Raw genomic sequence first — 23,279 nt, 5'->3', positions numbered from 1 at the left:
TTCTCTTATTTCCTTTCATCCCAGCCACACACGTGGCACATCACATTGCTCCAGAACATCTGGAGCCTTCTAGAGTGAAGGTCAAATTTACTAAAATATCCCAAACTTTAAACGTTAGTAACTCCTTCGTTATACCTCCAAATTACGTTCCGTTTATGCTCACGCGCTCGTATCGACGAGTACTACTCAAATATGCTAAAAGAACAAGTCATACATCTTTCTAAATAATGGTAAGCGGTAGTCAAAATCCTTGCCTCTAAGTTTCATCAATTCACACTTTTAAAATTTATATTATCGTAAAATTAGAGACGGGTTGTCACATTAATAATATAATTAAATAAATAAAAAATAATAAACTACCACTGTTTTAAATCTCATAAATATAATATCATAAACTTTAAACTCCTTTCCTTTTTAAAAAATCTCTTCATTAAACATTGAAAGCATAAAATTTGGTCATCCAAAAACTTTAATTTTGAGTAGAGCGAAAAAGAAATCGATGGTGGTTAAACTCACACCAGAATGCATACTCTATAGACATAATTATTATCCGTCATTACATCCATTTGTCCACAAATTTTTTTTTTGAGTACATCGATATTTTTTACACTAAGGGTAGAGGGAGTTCGGCAAGGCCACATAATGGGCAGCCTGATTTGATATCAAATTCGCTATCTACAAAATTTAAATATAAAATCTCTCACTTCTAAATGAAGAGGAATACTCTCAAATAATACTACTGAGTAGTGCCCACAAACTTTTTTTAAACCTAACTCACATTTTTATTTTATTTTTAAATATTGTTGAGATAAAGTCACATTCGTTGATAGACAAATTTTCCCTTATGACAAAACGAAAAAAAAAACATAATAAACAGTGCTAAGCTGTCGGTACTCTGGAGTAGGATGTACGCGTGATTTCTTCAATCTCTTTTTGCTTTTGTTTTCTTTTTCTCAGTCTCTCCCTCGGACAGACAACCTCAAATTTCCGCCATCACCGCTGTCCACTGTACACACATCTTTCTCCTCCTGTCTCACAAATGGATTTCCCTTTTCGCCATTTTCACGAAGGAGTGGGATTTTTTTTTTTTTTTTTTTCTCTTTTTTCTTGCCCTTTACTATTTGAACAATCAAGGTTAATTTACGTCAACATGTTAAATTAATTTTATGTAGAAAGAGAAAGATAAAATTAAAAATATAAGAGGAAGAAAGGAAAGGGACGGAATCCTATTTCTTTCTTAAATCCTTGTCTTTCTCTCTCTTCCAACTCAAAACTTAGTACTCCTGCTGTGCTGCTGACCCGGCCCTGCTCTCTCTCTCTCTCTCTCTCTCTCTCTCTCTCTCTCTCTCTCTCTCTCTCCTAGCTTTCTCCTTTCTCTATCTAGAAACCCAAAAATAGAGCCGTTGCCATTGTTGCTGAGAGAGAGGGAGTGAAAGAAATCGAAAGCTTCATGCTTTGTATCCATAAAAATGTTAAATTTCTTTCTAAGGAAAGGCGTTAGGAAGATTCTCAAGCGCAAGGATAGTGATGCTGGTGAAAGAGGTATCGTTTGCCACTTCTACAAATTCCAATCTCACTGCAGCAGCTAGCTTGAAAGAAATTATTTTGGTTTGAATTTTTTTGAAATGTGGACCCTTTCGGGGATTTTACCTCACATTTTTGCCCATTTGGGTAATTGTATTTTCATCCAATAAGCTACGAATGAAGGGTTTGTTGATCTGGGTTTTCTCACAAATTTTGTGGCTTTCGTTTTTGTGAGTCATAATTTTGTTGAATTCAGTTTTAAGGTTTAAACATGTTGCTTGTGAGTTTTGCTATTTTTGTTTGCAGATTCTAATATCTGTCTGCTTATTCATTGCATTGACTGATTTGCGTGAGCTATTTATTAAAAATCTCCTTATTCATGTAGTTTATATTTATATTGCAGTTTGGTTAAAACGAGTGAATAAATTTTTGGATTAAGTACCCCGACACTTGAAGTGTTATTTCAAATTGATTTTAACCTTTTTCCCAATAAGCTTCCAATTTATTGAAAATATAACATTTGTTAAGCCGTAGATAAAAAACTGTTAAATTAACTAGGGTTATTTTGTCTCCAAAATCGATAGAAAGTCATGGAAGCATAGCCTCAGTCAACTAACGGTCACCACCACCCTCATTATGCCATCACCTCCAAACCCAAGGCAAAACCACTAACTCCATCCTACAACTCAAGCCGTCAACATTGGGAAGAAGGTCATGGAGGTTGCTGAAATGGTATGGACTACCATGATCTGGCCGGCACCTTCTTCACTGCCCACAATGAAGAATTGAAAGCTTTACAAGCCGAGAATCGATGTACAAAAAAAACATATGAGCAGAAATAAGCTCCTTGAAACCCTATCCGAATTCTTATCCCTTTCTTTATTAGAAGATTGCATTCCTGATGTAATTTTAATTTGAATTCATTTTCGATTCAATTCAATACTTGTTTATCATTGGATTCCATATTATATAATTTATGTTTGAAATATAGATTTTGAGACAATGAATATTAATGTTGACCATGATATACCCAATTGGTGGATTTTCAACATAATTAACTGGGGCTTAACGGTGTGACATTTTCAATAAGTTGGGTGCTTGTTTGAATTTGTTTAAAAAGGTTGAGATCAATTTAGAATGACACTAAAAGGTTGGGGGATTTTAGGTACTTAATTCTAAATTTTTTTTTATGCTTAGCTATTTTGTTTGTTTGTTTGTTTGTTTGATTTTTTGTTGAACGAAATATATAATTTTATTTATTTATTGGCTCGGATATTTACATTTTGATTTGTTTTTCCTGAGTGTCCAATTTTTGTTAAGCATATTACATCCAATATAATTTTCTAGGAAAATTATATTATCTCGTTTCCAGTCTTAATGAATTCATGTATATGATAGTCCTTTCTTACTGAGCTGAAATGTGCATATGGATATTTATTATAAATGACCATCATATACATTATCTGTATGTTGAGCAAAACAAAATGTAAGGATTGACATTTGTTATTTTTCATAAGTAGGTATTACAGTTTGTTAAGTTCGGCCACGAGAGACAATCATATCTTATTATTATTGGACTTTGATTCTGTAGGGAATATAACTTGGTTATACATCTCTAGTATGTTGTTGCTCATTGATATCGTTTATTTTCTTCTCTATTTTCTGTATATGAACTCAGGAAGAGCTCTAGAAGACTTGCGATCTGTTCTTTTTAATGAATTCCGCTCATCCGATGGTGCAAGGCGTCAACAACAACAGCTATGTGGCCCTGCCACTGCTCTTACCTTCAATTTTGTAATTGCCGTTGGCATAATTTTCGTGAACAAATTGGTTCGTATGCTGAACTCTCTTTATTCTAATCTATCCGCATTTTGCCTGACTGGATATAAAAACAGCGGCTTTCCGGCTGGTAACTTACAATCTTGTGTTTCTTCAGGTGCTCAAAGTTGTTGGGTTCCAGTTTCCTATATTTCTCACCTTTATCCACTATGTAGTAAGCTGGTTATTAATGGCCCTTCTAAATGCTCTTTGTATCCTCTCTGCATGTCCCTCAAAATCGACCCGCTCATCTACATTATTTACTCTTGGCTTTGTCATGGCTTTCTCTACTGGCCTTGCAAATGTTAGCTTGAAGTATAATAGGTGAGATGCTTCATCATTATTCTTACCCTTACCAAATCTCATCAGAATCTGTTTCATAATTATATATATGTTTTCAACATTGATTTTAATATCTATTTCTTCAGTGTGGGGTTTTATCAGATGTCTAAAATTGCGGTTACGCCATCAATTGTTCTCGCAGAATTTTTGTTGTACAACAAGAGAGTTTCTTTCTCGAAGGTAGCTCCTTTCGTTTATGCCTTTAAGTGCCATGTCAATATGCAAATAAAACACAGTTTTATATTCCTGCTATTCGGGCCGAGTTATTGTTTTAGCAGACTGTAGAACACAAAGTTCCGCCACAATTCCTGTCCAGTTGCACTTGTTACTGAAAAGGTTATTCATATCTGGTTTACATGTTTTTGAAAATTCGGGTAATGTCTTCACTATCGCCAATAATTTTTTTGTTCTTCTCTCAAGACTCTGAAATGTGGAGGATGTAGACCTCACATCCAACTCGTCCCACCTATTATGAAAAAATACTATTTGGAAACTGTATTAGATTGTAAACCCGGGAATTAGCCGCTGACAGAGGTAATTTACTATATCAGTAGAAATATGCTGAGTAGATCTGTTCACCATGAGTTTATTGTTTCTTGGCACCATTTCTGCGTTTATCAAAAGTTTTACATCAGAATTTTAGATCTCTTAGAGATATGGAGGAAATCTTGCATGCATATCCAAATGCATTACTTAATTCTTTCGGCCTTGATACATTAGTATGTAGGGTGCTTGTATGGGTTCCTTGCACATGGAATTGATTAATTCCCTTATTTTTTCATTTTTTAATCATTGTTCTTCTCATACAAAATTTTATGCACAAGTCATCTACAACAGCTTTTCCTTTTTGTTCTAACACCTTGCTACGAAATTTCAGGTTCTAGCACTTACAGTAGTATCGATTGGTGTTGCCGTCGCTACAGTAACTGATCTGCAATTTCATCTCTTTGGTGCTTGTATAGCATTAGCATGGATAATACCAAGTGCAGTCAACAAAATTCTTTGGTCTAGCTTGCAACAGCAGGAAAATTGGACAGCCTTAGCGTAAGTGGTGCTCCCTTCGAAACCATTAAGTTACTGGAATCTCCTTGATATTGAACTAAAATGCAAATCGTTGAACAGATTAATGTGGAAGACAACGCCAATCACTCTATTTTTCCTTGTCGCACTAATCCCTTGGTTAGATCCACCTGGTGCCCTATCTTTCAATTGGAACTTCAACAACACCTTGGCAATTCTCATGTCAGCTATTCTTGGCTTCTTGCTTCAGTGGTCAGGCGCTCTAGCACTTGGGTATGTGATATCTGTTTGTTCTTCCTGATTATCCTATGTGTGGATTTTTGGGTCCATAGTTTAGGTCGGAAGAAGAGTTTTGACCTCCGATGTTGTTAGTTTACAGTTTACGTTGGTCAGTAGCATGAGCAAACTAGTCAATTTAGTACACTGTCAGAATTGGTCACCTCTCAAATTGATAAAAAAAAAAAAAAAAGTATAAATTGGCCTTTCGGGAAGGACATTTTTTTGAAAAAGATTAGTGTATGGAGTTAGCTTTATAGTGTAAGTTGGAAGTTAGATTCGCAACCTATATACAAGGCTAAGGGTGAGGAAATGACAGCATTGCCCTTTAAAATGTATCACGTGCAAGCCATGACTTAAATTGATGGAAAATTGAATATAATAACTTCGAATCTTATTGTAGAGATGAAGTTGGAAGCTTTTAATGAACTTAAGGACTTATTATTTTGAAAAAATGGTTCAAGAACTCGATTTTCACTTGGGTAATAATTCAGGGGTCAAATTGGCAGTTTACTCTTTTATTTGTCCATTGTCTAGTGGATCAAAGCCTTTTCACTTGATTTTGGGGTCATGTAACACCTCATGACTATCAAATCAGCCGTATCGACAACATTGCACTTGTAAAACTAGTGGACCAAGCAACAAAATTCTTGAAAGTGCATACTCTAGCTGAAAATGGGCAACAATTGGATGTTATCTTTATCAATCTTAGGCAACTACCAATGATATATAGCTAAGTGTGAGGATTAAACAACACATACCAACATAATTTTTACTACTTAAAGATTATTACCCGCACATAACAACACTAGGCTAGCACTCAATTCATTGCTCACAAGGAATTTTAACATGAAAATCTTATTTTGCTTGGTTTTACTTTGTGAATTTTAGCATGAAAATCTTATTTTGCTTGGTTCGGTTGGTTTTGACATGCTTGATTTTTTTTGTTTCTTTCATCTTTGGCAGGGCAACATCTGCTGTCACACATGTCGTTCTTGGTCAATTTAAAACATGCGTCATTCTTCTAGGAAACTATTACCTCTTTAGTTCCAATCCAGGCAAGACAAGCATTTCTGGGGCTTTCACAGCCATTGCCGGAATGTCCATTTACACTTACCTTAATTTGAAGCTGCAATCAAACAAAACTTTCCCTCGGCAAGCGTCTTCTTTACCAAAATCTAAAGAAAACAGCTACACCCACGTTGGAAATTATGGTTCGGAATCTGTCTAACTTATTAAGGTAGATACAAGACAAGATCTAACTCATCACTAACTTGGGGCATTGTTTCATTTGTTTGTCTTTAGATTCAAAAATTTCGATTCTGATTTTAAAGGCAAAGCTCTATCCATGCTTACCATGAATTAGAGTTTGGTGTTAGTCCGCTGATCCGGTGTTAGTCTATATTGCATTACCTGTTCCAAGGTCACATTTTGTAGATTCGATTGGGTTCTCCAACATTGTCTTGGATGCAATTGAACACTGTATATATATTAGCGAATCAAACGTTATCTTTATACTGGTTACTGCTTAATCATGTGTTTCATTTTATTCTTGTTTGATTGAAATGTTGCACTTGACGGCGTGGCTACTGGTTTTTGTGAGTCTGTTTCTGTCATTCCTTCTCAAGGGTGGAAATCAACCCCTTAAATAAAACCGAGCATGGCGATTATGTATGTAACAGGGTTTTCCTTTTACTACATCTTGGCGATGAAGTTTTCCAAACTCTTGTACCTCTCTATTCTTTTGCCAAAGCATTGGTCTGAAGTTTTACAATTATACTTGGTGTAAGTTTGTTAGTGTGGCATTTTACATAATAATAAGTCTATTGAGCCTTTGTACAGTTTTGCTTGAAAAGAGAAAATCCAGTTGTCACTTATACTACAGTCTAGTGGTATTCTTTTTCACTTGTAAGTAAAAGATTTTAGTTTCGATTCTTATCAAAGATGAATTTGAACCACATTATTATGGTTAGCCCAGTGTGAGGCTAAGCTCACTCCCTCACTCACTAGTGTAAATACTATCTTGTTAAAAAAAAAAAATAATAATAAATAAAAAAAAAAAAAAAAAGAAGAGAAAATCCAGCTGAAATTTTCTACATGATCGATCCATTGGTGGTAGGGCTCCAATGAAACTTCTTAATCCTCCTTTATACTTGTTAATGTGATTTGATTTCCCTACAATAAGCAACAGTTTCATTGGTGGTCTTTCTTAAGTGCTAACTAATTTATGGTCGTGTTAGTCTCTAAGATTGGATTGAAATAAAAGATTCTCAAATTTCAAGGTATATTAGTGGTAGATTTATGAAGAACAGGGTGTAGAATTGGCTTGGTTAGGTGGAGTCCTAAATTACTAGGTGGAGAAGGCGATATATAACTAACTTGATGCTTGTTTCTCAGAGTGATGGAGACGGCACCAGTGGAGGAGGAGAAAAGGAGAATATTGACACACATTGCTTTTACTTGTTGGCAAATATGGAAGGCCCGATGCAATGCGGTGATGAAGAACAAATTGCCTTCTCCAATCCAGGTGATACATGCAATCTCTGCTTCTTCTTCAGCTTTTATTTCTGCCATGGAGGGTTGCGAGGTGAGTCATCCATGAGCGGAATGTCACAGACCTTTCGCAGGTTCCATCGCTATCATGGCTGGGGCATTAGCGGTGCTTGAATGTTGTAAATTTGCGAAGAACAGGAATTGTCAAGATATCATTGTCGAATCTGACTCGCAAAATATTATAAGGTGGTTGAAGATGGAAGTGGAAGATGGCAATTGGGAGATTTTTCCAGTTCTTTGTTAGATTATGGAGATTAGGAATGTCTTCCAAGTTTGTCACTGGTCTTGGGTTCCAAGAACAGGCAATACGGCAGCACACTCTTTTGCGTTGCAGTTTGATATGGGGATGACCAATCTGGTTTGGCTGAACAGGCCTCCATCTTCGTTGGTGCATTTATTGAACAAGGATGGTCTACCAAGTACATCAGAAACAGCTTCTGATCAAAGTAAGAGCAGGATTTGACGCCGCCAGCTTTTGAAGCAGCGTCGTTTATATCTTCTCACTATTTGCTTATAGTTTTGATTTCAAATGTACTACTATATATTGTTTAATGATTGTTGCTCTTTCGAACAAGAAAAGGGTACATTGTTTCATTTGAAATTTAAATAATAGGTACTTTGTTTTTCACAAAACAATGTTAATAGATAATTTGTTTTTCACTACAACAACAACAACAACAACAACAACAACAAAGCTTTTTCCCACTAAGTGGGGTCGGCTATATGAATCCTAGAACGCCATTGCGCTCGGTTTTGTGTCATGTCCTCCGTTAGATCAAAGTACTCAAGTCTTTTCCTAGGGTCTCTTCCAAAGTTTTCCTAGGTCTTCCTCTACCCCTTCGGCCCTGAACCTCTGTCCCGTAGTCACATTTTCGAACTGGATAATTTGTTTTTCACTAAATCATGAAAATAAGTAATTCATAAAAGTAATCCGCATAGTTTCTTTAGGACAACGATTCTCATATTTGTCATCAATATGCAATAAATTTATAACATTAATACCTTTCTTTTCTTTTTTCTTTTTACAAAATCATTAATTTTCCCTTACAATCTGCATATAATATGTAAATATCGGTATTCTAGGCATTCGGAAATGTAAATGTGTAACTCAATTTCTTCAGGAGCTGTTATCTCTGTTTTGTGTATTGCAGACACGTCTCAGAGAGAAGACAGATTTACAAAGAAAAACACCTTCATGTGCATAATAGACGACACTCCTTCGCTTCATCACGTGAGAAAGCGTTAGAATATATAACGCAAACTATGTCAATAATAACATAGATGCATAACAAACAATAATTATATACTTTTCCTTGTCCAATGTCTTCAAGTTTCTACATCTTATTATTGATTAATTTCCCATAGAATCTCATCCTAAATCCCATATTTTTTATGCTTAAGAAGAGCTGGCAAGATCACCTTTGAGGTCAATGGCGAAGCCAGGATTTACGGAGGGGAGGGGCGAAATTCCAAAGAGTGCAAGGTTCAATTGAAATGGTTGCTTTCACATTGGAGAGTGCAAAATTTTGAATCAATATTCATAACAGCAAACCATCTCTTCACCAAAGCGGTTGTAAACGGTAATATTAAAGCCATGTAAGAAGCTTAAATTAGTTAGGATTAGATTCTAAAAAAACGTTAAGCACTAGTCAGGCAGCGGACTGGAGCCTGCAGCGCCTAAGCGAGATTTAGGTAGGAGCCTAGATGGATTTAAATGAATTTCTTTTATTGTAAAATAAGCATTAAACAATATTTATATTATTTTTTAAAAATTAATACAATATTTATAGATAATGTGAGAGTTTAAAATACATATGTTGAGGTATTCAAAAGAGGGAAAATACATACAAGAAAGATAATAAAAAATAAAATAAAAAAGAGAAAGAAATTGATTAACAAACCAAAACAAAGGTGCGGTCAGAATAGAAAAAAAGAGGAGGGGGAAATGGGAAAACAAAGTGGGGCAGAAGGGACCGAAGGAGAAGGGTGTGTCAGTACAATCAGTCTTAACTTTTAAGAGAAAAAAATGTAAACAAATGTGTCTGTACAATCAGTTTTAATTTTTAAGAGAGAAAAATATAAAAAAATGATCAGCATTGCCAAACGACACCGTTTGGTATAGGGAATATCAAACACACCTTCATCTTCTTCGCAAGTTCCGTCCGTGTGCAACTACATTTTTTTTTCAGATTTCCTTCTCCAAAATCTAATAAAAAAGAGGAAAAAAACAAATCCATCTTTGCTGCACAGCAGCAGAAACCAAATCATCGGAGCGGAAATTCTCATTTTCGACGAGAGCAGAGAGGCTGAACTAGCGCTCCTAGGCATGTTTTCCGGCGAAGGGAGGGACGGCCGCTACTCCTCGTCCTCATGTAGCTTCGCCACTGAGGTGATACCAAGGAACTCCACACATGCGTGGTTTTGGATCATGATCTAACCTAATGGCTATACAAATATCCATCTATTTATTGCGGTGCAACGTGATGCATTTAGATGATCGAAACTATCTAATTTTTACTTACGTTATCAATTATTTTCTGGAAAAATTATCTGAACTGTGCAGATTTGTGCATAGATGATTTTGTAGATGGTTGATTCTTAGAAGGTAACCTTAAGATGGACTGTTTCGTTCAATTGGAACCAAATAAAAAATGGGTCGTTTGCAATATATTGACATGGATCATGGTAACTATGATGAGGGCTCCTACCCCATAACCGATAATGATTAAATTGTATAGGAAATTTTCCTTTTTATTAGGATGGAATGGTTTATAGGATATACTAGCAAGACTGCCCGCGCGATGCTACATCTTGCTCCTGTACAACCTTATCTACAATAAGGAATAATGAGCAGCGTTGAATTTAATTCCATCATCAATGCCTTGAACTTGTAGGATCTAAATTTAAAAAATAAAATAAAACATTAACATAGACCCCAAAATTTCTATCATGGAGAAAAATATTAACATTGGGAAAAGGCAAAGAGAGGAATTCTGAAAAGAAAACTGAGAGTATGGATCACATGGAATGGAAATCACAAACAGCAACCACATCAAAAATGAAGAATAACAACTGAAAAGGAAAATAATAATCGAACCATAACTGAAAAAGTCATCTGGTTTTGAATATTACAATTATGAAGCAACTCTTATAGGATGAGTGAGTCGAACTTACAACGCAGTTAGGGGTGTTCCATCTCGCTATCAATTTGCTAAACCAAGATCATCTATACCAAATGACAACATTTTAATCCTTCAAACTGCTCCTGAAAAAAAAAAGTAAATTAAATGCGGGGATCTATACCTTAGGACAACGGAAAAAATAGATTAAAGCCGGAAAGTATCAAACTTTACAACTTTCTAGAAAAGCATATATCACTACAAAAGTACCAATTTTTCACATTAATAAAAAACTATGCAATATTATTTCATATTTTCCAATGAATTTGAAACCCTGAAATTGTCATATTTAGATGTTATTGTCATATTTAGATGTTCTTTACTCGAAATTTATTCAAGAAGCATTTGTCAAATGTTCGAGAAAATTTGGGAATTCAAATAAAATCCACAGTGTAGTGATCAAAATCGTCGAGACCAACATTGAAAAATGTAAATAAATTCACTGATAAAGCGTATCATAAAAACCCATTGAGATTGAGATTACACTAAATTGAAAACATTCTTATTAAAATAGCGTAAGTCTCAAAACGCACAATCAAAACAACAACATAGATTACTTTAAACTTGCAGAGACTCCAAAGGAATACCGAACTCATTCGGCTACATAATTAAAAAAAAATTGAATAAGGGTAAAAAAAAGGATCCATCAGGAAAAAAAAATTCTCACATGAAATTTAATCAACAGATGAAATTCTTAAGTTACCCAATTAGACCAAGCAAGAAGAACCAGTCGTTAATCGAGAATTCACCAAATAAAACAATGCAAGAATTGACCAAATAAACGATGAAAATTGATTGCAAGAATTGGAACAAAGTAACAAACAGAGGGTAGGATTTGCGGCCCTACTGCAACAGATCTAGCATTTATGCAAAGGAAATTCGATTACGAATTAAAAAAAAAAAGTGAGAGAGAGCGAGAGAGACGAACCTTCTTGCGGAGGCTAGAGGTTCTAGGATTGAGAAACAGATAGAGAGATCTGTACTTGAGTTCTCTACTGTGCTTAAGCCAGTAGAGAACTCCAGCTACATTGTTAATTCCAGGGTACCTACAAAGTTAGCATCTTAATTAAAATTTAATTAGTATTTTATGCATTAATAAAAGCAAAGTCCTTGCATATAAATCGAACCCATCAAATTAAATGTACAATTAAATCCAATCCCGACTTGAAAATCCAAACTTTATATCAAATTGGGAAATTTTTTTTTTTTTGAGCTCACCAGTCGACAGTTTTTGGGTGCCTGGAACCTCAAAAGTGGAAGCTAAATCCATCCCTTTGTACTTATTTTTGTCTCCTCATCTTCCTATTTGTAAAGACCAAAAAGCTGAAATCAAAATTGCTTCAAATAATTTGCCAGATTTTACAATTCAAAGGGACACGTTTTCAAACTAACATACCAAGATATCAGTAGTGGACACAAATGATTAAAATTAGTAATAAAAAACTGAAATCAAAGCAAGAAAAATAAAAATTGAAGATTGATAGGACTTACAAACGGTAGCTTGTTTGGAGACTTAAATTGAGGAAAAGTAAACAGAGAGTGAGCAATAACAGAGTAAAAGAAAATTAAAACCTTTATTTCTGCTCTGAGATGGTATGAAGTTATGTCTACCAATTTTATGATAAATGGGTGAAATCATAGTGATGAAATTTTAATGTTTAGGTTTCAATTTGTTGGTAGAAGCAGGCGAAGCAATGGAGAATGTTTATTCTTGTTATTGGCTGCAGCAAAGATGAGAAGAGTTAAAATCTCAATCCTCTAGCGAATAAGAGTTAATATATCAATGACTTGGTGAATGGAATGTAATACTTGTAACTCCTAGCTTTTAGCACTAAATCTTCAACAAAATAAGAGTTAATAGATCAATGAATGAAATACTTTTATAAACGCTTAAAACCAAAATGCTATCAAACTAATTCCAAGTTCAAGAAGGCAGTGGAAAAGGTAATTATCAAAATGAGAAAAGTTAAACTAAATTAGGCATTGTTCTCAACACTATTAGCACTCCTATGACTAGTAGGAAAAAGCAGTAGTGCTAACCTGAAGACAAAAAGTTTATCCTCAGTGTGTTGTGCCTCTCCGTGTTTTTCTTTGTCCAATAAATATGCAACCAAACCTATGCTATGAACTATCTATCCAACTCACTACACAAAAACCCAATTAAAAACCAAGAAGCATAATTCAAGCATTATCAAAATAGGTAAAATGATAGACATTGGTCATATGTAGAGTAATGCACAATTTGTTCCACCAACTTCTCCAACACAAAAATACAGAGATTTGAGCTTTTACCTCATGGAAATGGAAAGGGGAACAATCTGTAGTAGAATGAATTATGCTCCCAACTATTTCAAAAGGCCACAAAGTTTGAACATCACACCGCAGTTTGGCATTCACTTCAAAGGAATTCTGATCAAAAGAAAATTATGCACTTGATAATCACAAATGAGGTCATAAGGTAAAAAATTCACCCCTCAAATTTCAGTGAGTAAAACTAAGCAATGATGCAGGAAATCATTTAGAAGCTTGAGATAAACAAAAAATTAAATTAATTGACTAACAAAATCGGAGCCATTCCCCTAATTTTAACCAACATCCAAATATCCAAATTTGCACAGAAAATTCATTTCCACATCCAAATTTACAGTTCTAGAAATCAGAATATATTACGAAAAATAACAATGAACTTGTGAAGTAGAGCATGAGTGAGATTTACCAAGATGCTGATGCTGAGGGTTTGGAGGGGCCTTCCTGGTGGTGGCCCATTCGACTTTATGAGGGTTATGGATGGTCTGTTGCTTGCTAGTTTGGAGTTGGGTTGTTGACCCGTTATTTAGAGGTGCAGGAGTACTCTGTTACCGTGTGTATTATCTTCACCTGCAGAATCAAAGAACTACCTGTCTGTTTTCTAAAAACTGAATTGAAATCCAATATGCAATACCTGAATAATTGTCATGGGAGTAAGAGGCATCGTTTACCGATAGTAGCGAGGTCTAGTTCTCTGGTCATCGGCCGGAATCGCCTAGTCGGAAAATCAGGCATCTGAACACATAAACAAAACAACCAAATTTTGAAAAAAATAGAAAAAGAAAAAAAAACCAAAATTTAAATAGAGGTTGAATCTGCAGACCAAAGGCCACCCAAAAAAAATAAAAAAAAATTCTTAAACAAAAGACTCAAAAAGGAAAAACAAAAATTGTATACACTCAGCACAAAGGGCTACCAACGCTGCACACAAAAGCTCTAAAATTTTATGACCAGTGTTTCCTGAAAGAAAAAATCGAATCAAATTAGACAACCACACGCAAGATCAAAGCACACAGAGATAACCCCGAAATCACAGGAAAAAAAATCCAAACACAACCTCCACCTGCAAATCAAAAACCACAAAAAAGAAATTAAATTAGGCATACTGAAAAAGACCTAAAACTCACTCGAAAACGCTAGATCACGCGAGGAAAAGAATGAATTTCGATGAAATCGAAATGGCAAAAACTTGTAGCCACCTAAGGCTTTCGAACCAAAGAAATTCGCAGGAGCAGAAAACTATTCCAGCAACAAAAACGGCGGTGGATGATCGCGCCGAGACAAAGACGGAAACATTAGACAGCAACAAAAGGGGTAGTGCGAGAGAGGAAGAAAGCCAGGTTCGAAACAAAGCAAAATGCTATGGGAGAGAGAAAGAAACACAGAAGAAAAGGTCGAGAAGAAATCCAAGCAGATCCTTCAACGATGATCAACGCGTGCAGCCTAAAAGAGCAACGGTGAGCAACACGTGTATAAGAGGATAGAACCAAAAAGAAGATGGAACCAAAAAACACACGAAAGACAGACGCATGGGTTAGAAGGGCAAAGGCGTCTTTTAGCTGTGGGAAGCAGCAGCAAAACAGCTAAGCAAACAAAAAAATCAGGGGCATTTCCGCCCTTTTACTGTTCACGAACAGTGAAAAACAGTGCACCAGAGTTTGGGTTTTAGTATATAATAGTAAATTTTACCCGCACGGTGTTGGGGGAGCGAAAATATAACTATAGACTATATTTTTAACATATAAATAACCAAAGACTAAGATAAACATGTAGAAAATGGAGCAAATATTTTTACAAAGTTGTCTAAGTTTATATGACTTACAGAAAAGACATTGTCAAATGCCTTGTCATTGATATACAAAAATGGCTAGTCTAGTATTCCTCATTGACAGTCATCCCAGTGCTTCATTTGTATAATTACTTGAACATGGAATATCCCATAAGAGCACATTTTCCTTTAAGCGTTCATTGCAAATAAAACAATTTGGATCATCCGGAGAAAAAAAAAAGAAGTTACAACTGAAACAAAATGTTAATACAGTTGTAATTAATTATCAGTAATACTTTTACATGAAGGAATCGGACAGACGATGGCAAACTACGATATCAATAAATGAAAAAAATTTCAACAGCCATCATTCATTTATATATAGGAATAATAAAATCCATTTGCATTAGCTCTGGATCAAGTTCAACTCAAGGCTACAAAAATTTTAAACCCAAGATTCAGATATCATTATTCAACCCCAAAAACCAAATAGTACATTTAACCGACTTAACACGATTGAAGGCATAAATCAAATCTAGGAAATTATACTCAACCTGCAATGCAGAAACGAACACTGTAGCTTTTATACATTCTCAATGTCCTCAGCAAGTCCTCTCTCCAATGGCTCTGCAATCTACAAAAGGTTTTTAGAAGATTATAATTTAAAAACTGAATCACATAAAATTTCTGAAATTAGGTTGCTTCTTACCATAGTTATTTTATTCTTCATATTGGATGTTTCAGCAAAGCATTTGATTGACAAAGGCTACACTGTTTCACAAAATGAAACAACATGATCAACCTACAAACAAAAGCATATCCATCAAGAAAAGAAGAACATAAAATTTTACTTTAAAAAGAAAAAACGTGAAGATCACGAAGATTGTTGGAGACCGATTCCAAAAACAAATACAAACCCAGTAAAATTTAGCTCAAATTTGTGCAATATAATATAAGCCAAACAACCCCAATTTTCTCAGGAAACCAAGAAAACCCAAGAAAAAAAAAACGAAAATGTGAATTCCAAGATCTAATAAAAAGCACAGTGCAAAGATAAACTATATACCTGGCCCAGAAAGGGTTTGCAAACTCCCACAACAAAACCCTAAAGTTGGAAGATAAACGTTTCCTGCAACCAAAAACAAAATCAGACAAAAGATCCACACGCAAAATAGGAAAAAATAAAGAAAACACTTAGCAGGAATCGAATTTTACAACAATCAATTAAAAAAAATTCTTACCAACCAAGCACAGAATAATGGCACACAACAACCAACGCACCCAAATCGTTGCGATTCCTCTGCGGAAAACAGCGGGAAAAAACAGATCAACCACCCTTCTAAACGATCGGATCGCGATAAAAACAGCGAGTCACACACAGAGAAACGCAAAGAGAGACGGAAAAACAGAGAGAAGAAAAGAACAGGAAATGAAAAAGTGAAAGATGCTGGAAGTGGAAGTAAAGGTGTAATGCTCTTCCAGTATCTTTCCTACAAAACGCAACGTGGCCAAAGCTCAACCAAAAACACCAAAAAGCACCTTTCAAACGGGAGCAAGCTGCAAACAAAAATGAAAGAGGGGTAAAACCGGATGGGCACTGTTAATGAACAGTACCCATCCGCTGAGCTTTAGTATATATAGAATAGAATATCATTTTTTATCCTTTTTGTGCCACAATCCTGTGGTCGGGTTGAATATCTGATATTTTTTAATCAGTTTTTCGTCCTACAACCGATTTTTTTATCATTTGTTTATCTTTTTCTGTACCACATATCATGTGTGTGGGTTTAAAAAACCAAGAACAGGTTAAAAGAAAAAAAAAACTTATGAAAAGACCTTGAAAACTTTGAGTTTTAATGATAAGGACAAAATAAAGGTAAAGTGAATATTATCAAGTTTGACTTTTTAATGTAAAAATGTGATTTTTTTTGTTAAAGTGAACAGTACTGTGAGTTTTTCGTTAAAACTTTCAAAAAAAGAAAGGCTTCACGGTCACGGATGGTGGACACGTGGTGTAGAAGAGCACCAAACCGGCCTCACCATTTTTAATCATTTTCTTTCCCTGCTCTAATTTTTTTTATAAATTTTTATAGTTTGTCGTGCCACACAACATGTGGCCGGATTTAATTCACATTTTTTAATATATTTTTTGCCTGCCATCAATTGCTTTAAACACGATGACAGAAGAATGGCCTAGGAGGGCAAGGAAGTCATTTTACTGTAAAAAAGATGGCAAAAAGTGGCTTAACAAACGAATTGAGGGGCATTTTGGTCCGCGCACTGTCTGTGAACAGTACAACGTCATTGGGGTTTTAGTATAGGTATATATATATATATATATATATATATATATATATATATATATATATATATAATATAATGTGGAGCTGAACTGGATTGGGTGAATCTATAAATTTAAAAGCTAGTATTTGGTGTTAATAAACAGGATAATTGTCACTTTTATTATCTTTAAATATTGTGAAATTTGTACTTTGCTACTTTTAATATTTTGTTTCACTTTCACACTTAAAAGATTGATTTCTGTACAATATTTATATTTCCGATAGTATATCTGTCAAATGCTTCCTTAATTGATAATATGGCGCAGCTTTGGCCCACCAAATTTACCACGTTGGGGTGAAAAAATAAATATTAATAATTAATTAATTAATGAAAAAAAAATCACCCTCTGCAACCTTAAGCCTCTGCAGGCTCTTCTTCAAAAACCCGAACTACCACCTAAAAAAGTACAACTAAATAAAACTAGGTCGAAATATATGTATATATATATATATATATATATATATATATATTTACTGCATGGATTTGTGTCTAGACTTGGTAATTTTTTACACGACACGTAAACGATACGAAAATAACGGGTTTCGAATCAACGTGATAACTAATCGGGTCACACGATAATAACGAGTCTTTAACAAGTTTACATGAGAGTGACACGTGAGTAATCTATTTCAACACGATAAGGAAAAAGTTATTTTGATTATTTTAATTTTTTAAACTATTAAAAAAAACTTACTATAAAATACAATAGATATAATGAATTTGTATATATTGTTTATTAATTATTATTCTCTATAAATTTTAAAATTTAAGTTTTATTTTTATAGTATATTATAGGCAAAGATTGAGATTAAAAATCATAAAAACACATTAAAAATAAAAATATCAAGTAATTTAAAAATACCAAACAAATTTAAAAAAAATAATTAATTTACATGTGCAAAAAATATGAAAAATATATGCAAACGCTCGTAGTCGCATCCTCTACGCTTTGAGGATGGGTATATGATTGTTTGAATTTTTAAAAACATACAAACTCTCATGAATAGTATTTTAAGGGAGTTCAAAATAAACAAAATTCTTTATAATCATTAATGTATAAGTCTGAAAGATGTGAAAGTATAATAAACGTTCATAATTGCATCCTCAACGCTTAGACGATGGTTACATGGTCGTTTAGATTTTTAAAACCAGCCAAATCTCATGAACATTATTTTTTATTTGAGTGCAAAATTAATAAAATTAATAATAATTATTGTAGAAGTGTGAAAAATGTAATAACTCGTAATGAAAAGTTTTACAACTTTCATGAAAGGGTTAACTCCGAAATTTAGTATGTATATACTAATTTAGTATTATGTTTTACATTTTTTGGGTCAAATTATGTTTTTCATTTTCATTTTTATTGATTTAAAAAATATTTTTCTTAACGGGTAACGGGTCGGGTCATATTACCTGATAACAATCTCGCACCTGGTCTGATCTCACCGTAGATCAAGTTGTAACCGAAGTAGACCAAGAAAGGAGTGATTAGCATCCCTAGTTAATCCCCGGTCTAGAACGATCCCTACTTACATCTTTGCTATAATTGTCAACAATAGGGTTTAATTTGTGTGTTAAGTAATTTTCACATCAAATTCGGATCGGGTCATATTACCCATTTACTTCAACGGGTATTACATGACACAGCCCGTTAAACTATCAGGTATGACACGAAAGCGACACGAACACGAGAAACACAACACGAATGCTAGGTCTATTTGTGTCCAAGTGAAGCAAAGAGCTACATTGATATTGGTGCATAAACGCATAAAAATTTACACCCAAAGAATAAAAAGAAACAAGTAACAATTAATTAACCTTTCTCTGGCTAATTCTAAGCTGTAACCTATTACATAATTTCTATCTAACCAAACTAATATACTAATATTTCTGCACCCAAAAAAAAAAATATATATATATATAATACTACCACGAGGTAGCAAAATTAAATATATAAGTGAACGCTAAATCAAGGTACTCAGCTGTCAGATGCAGAGCATGGTGTGTATTTTGTTGAACACTGAATCCAATGGCATGCATATGAATTTCTTTCTGAAGGACATTTTGATCCTCTCCATCCACCTAAGCCTGACTTGGATATACAGTTGTGTGTGTTTTTCTTCTGCCTTGATTGTCTCAGAAACTAGAGGTCGAGAAGAATATAGTAGAGTATTGTTATAGGCAAGGCAACAAGCATTCCAAAAATAACACTGCAATAATTGCAACACCATAATATTCAAGTCAGATTTTTTTTAAGAAAAGTGATCTTCACATACAGTGTTATGCTTTTATATCCCTTACTTATTTCTGACTTTTAAATTATATAAATAAAGAAGAATAAAAAACAAAAATAAAGATGAATGTGAATGTGAAAAAAAAAACGAAAAGAAAACAGGATATTTGGAAATCATGTCCCTTTTTCATCATGTACTTCAAATAAATAGATAAACTTACGCAGTGCTAAGTATGTCCGCGTGGACATTGTATTCCTTGGCAAATACAAAAGGAACTATGCCTTGAGGAAGAGCAGCCTGCAGAAAGAAAAATGAAATTAAGCAATTAATTACATATGTAATCTTGTGGCATATATAGTGTGCATATCTAATTACGTTGTGTTAAATTAGGCATTGTATTATGTATTAGGGTTTGTGGAGGCCCTTGTGAATGGATTATGATGCAGTTTCCATTTGATAAAAAAACTGTTAACATAAGATTTTAGAAATGTGGGGATGGTTGGAAAGGTTGAGTTGGAGAACCTGAACTATTGCAACATGCAAAAGAACTCCACGAAGACCGACAGCAATAGAAGTTGCAGCAATCACTGCTGGGCCTGTTAAGAACCTAACAGCCATTGCAAATGTTGCAACAGATTTTCCACAAGCTATGATCTTTGGTTGTAAGGCCATGAATAATCCTGGAAATATAAGTGATGATCTATCATTAATTAACAAGAAAAAATCATTTGAAGTACATATGGTACAATAAGGTCAATATAATAAGTCAACTGAAGTTAAATATATACCGAGACTGAACATAGCCATTCCTAAGCCAGCATCAGATAATATTGATATGGATCCACTTACAATTGTTGGCATTTTGATTTTCCACCTGCCAATAATTGGGAAATTCATTTTAGTGGATCAATTTTCGATAACATTAATAGACTAATACAAGATGCTAGCGGTGGAAAAACTGAATAATGAATTTGAAATGTGTAAGAAGAGTGCTCCTAAACACTCGAGCTACAAATTATATATTGCTTTTTTATAAACCATCTTACCACAATTAATAATCCCATTCCTTTTATCACATATCTCGTAAAGATGAGACCCAATAATTTTCACCTCTAGATAGGGTTTGTTCACGTAATATGTGATACCATTTGTTATATGTTTGAGTGATTTCTACACAATGCATGATGGGTGCACTCACTGTAGAGAGAGAGAGAGAGAGAGAGAGAGAGAGAGATGTACTTGTATGATATGAGAGACCATGCCACGCCAAGAAGGCTGGAGTAAGTGTTGGGGTTTCTAATGAGCTTTCTCCAGACCATGATGAGAATAAGCCTAGTCATGACACTTGCTGGAGGCATCTGGTGCTTCTTTGCTACACGTCCTTCCATATCAACCTTCTTTTGGCAACTACTACTGTACGGTGACACACTCGGTGGAAATTTATTCGATCCTTCTTCTATCTCAAGCTCGCTATCTCCTCTCATTTTACTCCCAGGACTCATATTCTCAATTAATTCGTGTATACCTATACATGTAATCAAGGATATAAAATTAACCAAATAACAATCAAGATTTAACCCTTAAATTAGAAAAATAAGTTCCATTACCTATGTATGATTAATCTAGTAACTGATAGATTCGTCAAATTTTTTTCCTTAAATGGTTTGAGAAGGTGTTGTTTACTCAAATATATGTATGATCTTTCACAAATATAATTTTATTTAAAACAAGTATATGATCCTTTACTATTTCATTTCTCAATTTTAGGTTTTAGTTTTGAGCAACTTTTTTTTTCAGAACTGAAAACTTGTTTGATAATTGTTATTAGTAAAAATGAAAACAAAAGTTGAAAAACGAAATATTTATGAAACGGTTTGGTAATTGACAAAGGAATTTTGACAAGAGTGGAGAAAAAAAACCAGATCTATGTCAAGGAGATCAACGAAGCTCCTTGATTTTGTTATAGAAGAATGAAATTTTTGTCCCTTCGATAAGGTATCAATTGACAAAAACTGCTGATGTAAGTACTTTTCTGGCAATTTACAAAATCGACAAACATTTGGTTTGAGGGATGGGGATCATAAAATTATTTGCTCACCTTTCGATGCAGCAGCACTATCATGTTTACGAAGACCTGCAACCTTGGAAGGATCGGTAGCGCCATAGTCAGTGGAAGCAGCTCGATTAATTGCATGTCTAAGATTCCCTTCGGAAACTGGCGATGCATTTGAACTCCAAACAAACATATGAGGCTCCTTATTAGGCGATGCCCCACCACTACCACCACCGCCACCACTAGCGCTATCTTTCTTCTTCAGCCCGCCACTCGTAGACCCTGAAAACAAGGGATTCGGAGGCAGGTATGAAGAGGCCGGACCACCAATGAAGATCTCACCACTCATGCTCCTCGCCCCGCTCTTCTTATTACTCATATTACTCATCTTCATCGCCTCCTCATCGAAATTCGAAGTTGTCGGCGTCACCCCTTCGGATGACTGCACCGAATAAACGTCCCCGAATCCGCCTTGAAAGCTATTTGTATATCCGTGTTTGGGGCTTGGGGCCTTGCTGGCGTTAAACATGGCGTAAAAATCCGTCTGGTTGAAGCTGGAAGCCCGCGGGGTGGGCTCGCGAGAGGACTGCACCGAGTAAATCTCGACTCCCGTGAGATTCGAAGCCCGTGGGGTCATCGAATTCAAAGAGTTCAACCCGTGTGACTTGTTGAAAGAAGATACCATAGACGACGCATTCGATCTTTTCACCACCACGTGAAGCTTCCCGTCATCGCTGATTTCCGCGTCGGTTTGCAGCGGCTCTCGACCGTTGAGCGAAACGACGTCAGAGTCAACTTTGAACGACGTGATCGAAGCTGCAGTCTCCGGGAACTGCTCAGAGATGAGCAGCTTCGCGCCGTGGTACTCGAACATGAAGAGCATGAGAGTGTACCAGACCACGCTCTGCAAAACGACAATCTGAACCATCAGCGTCCCGGAGAAGTCGCCATACATGGCGCGTAAAAGAGGGATGCCCATGACGAGGGTGTTGGGGAGGGTGGAGAGGGAGAAGAGCGTGATCATCCACTCGAGGTTGCCGCGCTTGGAGAAGGCTTGCCAGAGGAAGAGGGCAACGAGGATGACTACTTTTTGGAGGGAGTCGGCGAGGATGAATTGGTAGTTCATGGCGTAAGGGTCGTTGGAGGATACGAAGTGGAAGGAGAGCAATGGGACGGCGAAAACAGCGACGAAGCGGTTTATGCCGGAGCATTGGTCGGGCGTGAAGATTTTCCACCACCTAACGGAACCGTAGGCTAAGATCATAGCCACGTATAAGGGGACTATGGCTGCAAGAACATCGTAAATGTCCTTGCCAGTAATCATGGCTGTGCTTTTTCAAATACGGAGATATGGGTTTTGTTGTTTGGGGTGTTTAATTTCATGAGGGTTACAGAGAGAAATGGAGAGGAAGAGTAAGACGGTTGTTGATGCCTCTCTTATAGAAAGAGGATTTGTTATTGTTATTTTTTTTGAAGAAAAACTATAGGGAAAAAAACAAGAAGTTGGATTGATGGTGATGGTAGGGAAATAGGGTTGATACACCGACAATGTCGATAACAAACCTAGAACAAAATTTATTTTAATGAGACACTGTCGAGGACTGTGGCAGGTTTTTCTGACCACAAAATTAAAACGGAATAGTTTTACAGCAAGTTTGTGTACAAATCTGTGCTAGCTCGCAGCTAATATCGTTTCATTTTAACAAATAAAAATAGAAACGAATGGTTTTTACAAAAACAAGTTTGTATGATAGATATCATGTATATAATATGAATATATAAATGTGATGGATAGCATGTATATAGTATGAATATATAAATTTGATGAAAAACGAGGGAGAGATTTTGAGCGATATATATAT

The 23,279-nt window shown here is 35.3% G+C and overlaps 2 protein-coding genes and 1 long non-coding RNA gene across 10 annotated transcripts; 1 reads left to right on the top strand and 2 right to left on the bottom strand.

Annotated features, from left to right (window-relative positions):
* Positions 1-878: 878 nt before the first annotated feature.
* Positions 879-7,515, top strand: LOC103439625 (nucleotide-sugar uncharacterized transporter 1). Of its 3 annotated transcripts, XM_017333109.3 has the most exons (8): positions 879-1,542; positions 3,203-3,354; positions 3,461-3,666; positions 3,771-3,864; positions 4,562-4,728; positions 4,807-4,977; positions 5,947-6,220; positions 7,378-7,515. In XM_017333109.3, exons 1-7 carry the CDS (start codon positions 1,470-1,472, stop codon positions 6,209-6,211), a joined length of 1,128 nt encoding a protein of 375 aa, XP_017188598.1. In that variant the 5' UTR covers positions 879-1,469; the 3' UTR covers positions 6,212-6,220; positions 7,378-7,515. The 3 variants fall into 3 exon arrangements, with proteins under 3 accessions (XP_017188598.1, XP_028952029.1, XP_008376411.1); XM_029096196.2 differs by lacking the exon at positions 7,378-7,515 and having other exon boundaries at positions 3,827-3,864; positions 4,647-4,728; positions 5,947-6,512; XM_008378189.4 differs by lacking the exon at positions 7,378-7,515 and having other exon boundaries at positions 5,947-6,512.
* A 2,736-nt stretch (positions 7,516-10,251) lies between these two features.
* On the bottom strand, positions 10,252-16,645 carry LOC108173757 (uncharacterized). Of its 6 annotated transcripts, none has more exons than XR_011576859.1 (12): positions 16,327-16,645; positions 16,029-16,087; positions 15,854-15,916; positions 15,497-15,589; positions 15,342-15,421; positions 13,429-13,754; positions 13,005-13,121; positions 12,753-12,856; positions 11,931-12,014; positions 11,641-11,758; positions 10,708-10,798; positions 10,252-10,430 (listed from the first exon to the last, which is right to left on the bottom strand). It is a non-coding gene; the product is annotated as an uncharacterized lncRNA (long non-coding RNA). The 6 variants fall into 6 exon arrangements; XR_011576857.1 differs by lacking the exon at positions 16,327-16,645 and having other exon boundaries at positions 13,429-13,589; positions 13,691-13,754; positions 16,029-16,301; XR_011576860.1 differs by lacking the exon at positions 16,327-16,645 and having other exon boundaries at positions 11,641-11,773; positions 16,029-16,306.
* Positions 16,646-18,847: 2,202 nt separating this feature from the next.
* LOC114821912 (auxin efflux carrier component 2-like) lies at positions 18,848-22,899 on the bottom strand. The gene is made up of 6 exons (XM_029095338.2): positions 21,463-22,899; positions 20,604-20,889; positions 20,153-20,238; positions 19,887-20,044; positions 19,585-19,661; positions 18,848-19,340 (listed from the first exon to the last, which is right to left on the bottom strand). The coding sequence occupies exons 1-6, from the start codon at positions 22,739-22,741 to the stop codon at positions 19,274-19,276; spliced, it is 1,953 nt and encodes a 650-aa protein (XP_028951171.1). The 5' UTR covers positions 22,742-22,899; the 3' UTR covers positions 18,848-19,273.
* Between the last annotated feature and the right edge of the window lie 380 nt (positions 22,900-23,279).

Source organism: Malus domestica, chromosome 16 (assembly GCF_042453785.1).
Source record: "Malus domestica chromosome 16, GDT2T_hap1".
Classification (NCBI taxonomy): Eukaryota; Viridiplantae; Streptophyta; class Magnoliopsida; order Rosales; family Rosaceae; genus Malus; species Malus domestica.
This window is presented reverse-complemented; position numbering and strand designations above follow the sequence as displayed.